At 32.4% G+C, this 5,922-nt stretch overlaps 1 protein-coding gene across 2 annotated transcripts in view; it reads left to right on the forward strand.

The window, feature by feature from the left end:
- The window catches only part of stard3nl (STARD3 N-terminal like), a 14,396-nt gene extending 9,732 nt beyond the window's left edge, over positions 1-4,664 (forward strand). Inside the window, exons 6-9 of one of the 2 annotated variants that reach the window (XM_007232501.4) lie at positions 493-610; positions 744-842; positions 2,050-2,135; positions 3,454-4,664. In XM_007232501.4, the coding sequence (XP_007232563.3) occupies positions 493-610; positions 744-842; positions 2,050-2,102 (270 nt within the window). In that variant the 3' untranslated portion in view covers positions 2,103-2,135; positions 3,454-4,664. The remainder of the gene's footprint in view (positions 1-492; positions 611-743; positions 843-2,049; positions 2,136-3,453) is intronic. The other variant, XM_007232502.4, reaches the window with a different exon arrangement.
- Positions 4,665-5,922: the final 1,258 nt, after the last annotated feature.

Raw genomic sequence — 5,922 nt, forward strand, 5'->3', positions numbered from 1 at the left:
CACAATGGAGCTCTCAGGATCTGACACACATTTTGTTATTGAAGATTGTGTGTCAGATACATTTAAGGGCTACTATTAATTATCATATGGTCTTGAAGGAATGGAAAAGTCATGAAAAAAATCATATAAAAATGTATTGTTTAAAAAGTGTATAAACCCTGCTTAGGGGTCAGTTATGCTACATTGTCTATGTAATAAAAGAATATATATATATCTTTTCTAAAAGGAAAATAAATATTTTAGAGTGAATACATTACTTTATTGTGTGCTTAATTTATAATGTAAAAAGTAGATATTATTTAGAATTTGCCACAACTTTGGCCCCTGTCTAAAAGTACTAAAGGAGTATCATTGCACAAAGCCTCAGTTACTGTGTTTGTACCTGAATTTATAAGCTAAATGGGTCTGGTTGTTGTTTACTCGTGTCTTTATGGTTGCAACAAGTCAAAGCATAACTATGTCTCACACTTGTTCTGTCTTGGTTCTGTCCAGCTGCTCTCCCAGGGTGCATTTGGTTACCTGCTCCCCATCATCTCTTTCATTCTGGCGTGGATAGAGACGTGGTTTCTGGACTTTAAGGTTCTGCCTCAAGAAGCCAATGATGAGAACAGTGAGTTTATCTCTGATTTATAATATATCTCTGATTTTCTTTGTGCCTCCAGTTTATGTGTAAAATGCTGATTAATGTTTTGTTTGAGTTGTATTGTATCAGCTCTTTAATATATGTCTGTTGTGTACCACAGGGTATATTACAATACACAGCGCCGCAGACACAGCTCCACTCATACACCCAGGACCTCTCTCAGACGGACAGTTCTATTCGCCACCAGAGTCTGTAGCAGGTAGGACTCTGAGTTAATCTATAAAAGTTAGCAGTCATTGTTTCAGTAAAATAATACTTCACAGAAGTATCACAGAATAAATGTGAATTGAGTGAAAGAAGGATTGTCTTGAGAAGAATCAGAACATTTCACTTAGTAGACGGACATGCTTGTTTTTTACAAGTACAAGATGTCATGCTCTTGCTGACGTTAGGTCCACATGATGTTATTAAGTAGCTGTTGAACCACAGAGAAGATTTCCTGTAAATATCACTATCACTGTGAGAGAGCAGGTGCACCATGATTCATTCAGAGATAGTAAAACAACGTGTGCTGCATCGTTACTCAGAATAATTCCTGGGCCTTTCTTTCCAGTGTTTTAATACACTTGTGTGTAAAATACATTTAATATTTTCAATTTAACTCTCCTGTTATTTTACAGGTCAAATTGACCCATTTTAAAGTTTGAACATCTAGGAAAAATAGTTATTATTATTATTATTAGGTATTTTTTTCAGTATGAAACTTCTTCTGCTTTCTTTAATTAGTGTAATCAACATATAAAATGAAAATGGTTCATCTCACATATTTGCAAACAACCCCTGCAAAACCAAAATCTAAAAAAAAATTGCAATATTATGTTTAATGTTTTGTAAATCTGTTGTGTTTTATATGTTGGTCTTTGAAGTAATAAAGTAGTGAAACATTAAAAAATGTTGAAAAAAGTGAGTTATCCTGATTGAACTGTTACCTGTTAGAGGTAAGGAACAGCATTGTATTAAATATTGATAGAATAATTAGTAATGGAGTTAGTAATTACATTTTTACACTGTTTGTTAGGTTTTTTTTTTTTTTTCAGACATCTTTTGGATAATTAATAATTAAACATACACCATTGTTGTCCCTGACAAGTTAACATAACAAGAGGGTTCATACATTTAAATGATCAATCATAAACTGGAATTTAAATGAGATTACGAGTGCACTATAGTCTATTAATACTAACGAGGGAGTTGAAATCAGTTTCCATTTCACAGCTTATAATTGTAATTGAAAAAAATTGTCCTCAAAATGCAAAAAAAAAGTTCAGTGCTTATTAAATCTATTAAAACTGTGATTTTCCCACTCTTGCTGTTTTCCAAATGGTCAATAAATAGTAAGCATTTGGATGTGTACATGCAAAGAAGCCTAAAATGTTTAATTTTTTTTTTTTTTTTTTCTTTTACAGATTCTGATGAAGAGCATGATGACAAGCATGACCTTGAGAAGCCCCTCGTTTAGCAGGTAGTTCAGTGATTGCTCATATTATTTAAGGTATAACAATATATTAGAAAAAAAAATAGAATATCATTAAAAAGTTACTTTATTTCAGTAATTCAGTTTAAAATGTGAAACTCATGTATTGTATTGATGTATTTCACACAGAGTGATCTATTTTAAACATTTTATTTATTTGGCTCACACCCAATGAAAACCCAAAAGTCAGTATTAGAAAATTAGAATAGTATATAAGTTGGTACTTTTGGCAGTGTGGGCAGTGTGCCAAGTCCTGCTGGAAAATTAAAATTTCTGGGAAAACACTGCACTGACTTTAGACTTGATAATAAAACACCAGCAGATGACATGTCTCTCCAAACCATCACTGATTGTAGAAACTTCACACCAGACCTCAAGCAGTTTGTACTGTGTGTCTCTCCACTCTTCCTCCAGACTCTGCTCCCCTGATTTACATTTCATTTGTAAAATTAACTGATGATCAGTGATTGTTTGGAGAGACATGTCATCTGCTGGTGTTGAATTACTGGAAAAAAGCAAGAAATAAAGTTAAAATTACGGTTAATTACTGTTAGTGTTAATTACTGAAATAAAGTAACTTCAGTGATATATTCAATTTATGTGTATTATGTGTAAGTGTATTTGTTGGACTAAGGGTGGGCGATATGGCCCTAAAATAATATCACGATATTTCAGATATTTTTGGCAATAATAATATTATTTCCGATATGACAAAACATTTGATATATTTTATTAGTTTCATATATTCAGTATAAACAACAAAAAATTAATAATGTTTTTCTGTTTTGTAAGACCCTGTTTATGATACAAAATAATAGTATAACAAAATTTAATGAACAAAAACAAAATAATGTAACAACAGAAATTTACAACAATACTAAAGTTAAGCATATTTAAAGCATGCTAACAGAAAAACACTTTCAAGAATATAGCAATATAACACTGTTTTTTCTTTTATTGTGTCAGATTGTTTGGCAATATTAGTACATACGATACGATATAGCACACCTCTATGTTGAAAACTATAAAATCCTGCATTTTATTTATTTTTGTTTCTTTCATTTTTATTTTTTTCTTAATTTATTTTTCCCCACATTTTTGTCTCTATATCTGAAGTTGATTTTTATAGAAAGAAGAAGCATCAGATCAGCCAAAATCAGTGATGTTTTGTCAGATTGCAAATGCTTGTTATTTAAGCTAATATTAAAAATATATTTAAAAAGCAAACAAAACATATTATTGAGTAGATAAATAGCTTTCCCCAAAATGCACAGTTCTGCATATGTGAAATGTGAAATTAGTGCACTTAGCAGATGTTTTTTTTTTGTTTTCTCAGGAGAATTGGGGTCACGAGGGAGACTGCAGACCTGCTGAATCAGATCATTAAAGCCTCAATGTGTGTGACTCGACCTTAAACTGGACCTGGAGCTGTTTCAGCACTTTCTGCTCTCTGTGGTTAACTGGACAGTCCATCTGCCTTGGATCCACCGTATCAACCTTCTACAGTGTCACTCTCTGCATCTCTCCAGCAACCAACCGACCAGTCAAGTTATTGGTGCGATCCGTCTACAGCACCACCTACAGCATCTTCCTCCTGCCCTGCTGTCTTAATCGATGCTGTGCCATACCTACACACACGGCCCAGATGTTTACACGGGTTTAAAATCACTGGTGGACAGATATCACGTTTCTGAATGGAGCTCTTGCTCGCTTTTGTTTTTCTGCTTCTGCTGCACTTTCACATCATGTTTTTTCTCGAGAAAGAAGCAGACGTGCTCTCGTTTATCACTCACTCAATCGTCGCTCTACTGTAGCAAACGGCTGCCATTGGTTATGTATTTAATACAACTTCCAAACAGCTTAAATTCACGATTAAGGGATTGTGAGATTGTCAAAGTGACAAACATAAAAAGCATTTACCTGCAAGGTTTAAATTGTGCCTGCACGACCAGTCTTTAACAGATCAGTGCATTTATTTCCATTATTCTTTCTCCTGTTCATTAGGCTTCCACTTTAACATTCTACCTATCAATCTGTGTATATATAAGAAATTGATCTTATATTCAAATATTATAGACAGTTACACAACATAAACTATAAATATATATCTATAGCCTGTAAAATGTCTGGAACAGTTGGTTTAGCTGCAAATTAACTTGCAAAATAAAGGGCTCCCCTAGTTTTGCATGATCTTAATGAAATGAAGTCTGTTGCATCTATGAAGCATGAATGTCCTTCGTTGGTAATCGTTTGTTCAGGCTGTCTTTAAGCAAACACACCCAAAATAACTAGAGTGTATTAATTGAAAAATGACTCTGAATCATCCGTTATCATCTTTTTCCACGTTAATACTTAAGCTATACTTACAGATAAGGGCTTTTGCACCTGGTGCTGGTCTGGCACCCGCAGCCTTCTGGATGTACACTGTTAAGAAAGTGACTGACTTTTATCTGCACATACACTTCTTTGAAACTCTCATTGCCATTCTTTTTTCATGATAAATGTGAATATATATTTGTTTTAATTAAAGTTTCTGTTTGTCTTTTATGAGTTTTCTTTTTATTGCTTTAATTCACAAACACAACCACACTGTTATTTATCTGCCTGTATAAAATATAGTAATTTCGGGACATGGCCATAAACACAATATGTTTTTTTTTTTTGTTTAGATTTATTAGTTTCCTGGTTTTCATTAAGATTTATAAGATAAAGTGAGCATAATATATTTTACATTTTAATACAGTTTTGATTGTAAAGTCTCTGCTGCTGCTTTTGTGGACTTTAGAGTAAAGATGAAGAAAAAACCTAATGTCCCTTTTTTAATGTCCCTTTTTAATAATTATTATTCTTTTTTATTTTATTCCATTTTCTCCCCAATTTACAAGTCCAATTACCCAACCCACTAATTAGGACTCCCCCTATCACTAGTGATGCCCCAACACACCAGGAGGGTGAAGACTAAAACCTTAGTCTGCTGGACCACTCGGAGGCCTTCTATGTAATCATTTTTGAACAAGTGATAGTACCCAAACAAATGTAGTATGCACTGCAATTAAGTACACTAATAATGTAAGTTTTTTTTTTTTAAGGTTAAAATTTACACACAGCATCTGCTTTTTTTCTATTACTAACATTAGGTATCAATTTATTATATTTAAATTGTTCAATATGTTAAATTGTTTTTCTCATTTATCCCGAGCATCAGGAAAAGTAGTGTGTACACACAGAGTATCAGAGGCTGAAATAAATTTGGTAAGTAAGAACTACCTAAAAATGTTTTTGAGAGGTTTATGTATTAAACACTTCAATCTATAGTAGGTTGCTGTAATAACAAAAAAATAAAAAAATGGTGGTTTATTGAAAGGAAGGTACTTGTCATTCAGCAGTTCTTCAGGCTGTTACACACAGTGCTGGAGGCTGAAGAGTGAATCGTCTAATAAAAGATTGCTGACATTTCATAGTGTCTAGATTTTTACTTTTGTAAACAATATTATTTGTTAGGCTTGTTGGTCAGCTTTTACTCATACCACAAAGAAATAAAAAAATTAAATAAACAAGAATAATAATAATAATAATTATTATTATTATTATTATTATTATTATTATTTAATTAATCGTTTTAAAGACAAATTGCAATGCCATAATTATGCAATGCTACCAATGCTACCTAATATATATTCCTATTTTTTTACATGCCAGATCTTTTGTTTAATGATATTTTGATGTGGCTTAGTCTAGTTTTTCATAAAAGCATAATTATTTCTCAGTTTAAAGCAGAAATGGCTTTGCAATATACTTTGTAAAA

Source organism: Astyanax mexicanus, chromosome 8, assembly GCF_023375975.1.
Source record: "Astyanax mexicanus isolate ESR-SI-001 chromosome 8, AstMex3_surface, whole genome shotgun sequence".
Taxonomy (NCBI): Eukaryota; Metazoa; Chordata; class Actinopteri; order Characiformes; family Acestrorhamphidae; genus Astyanax; species Astyanax mexicanus.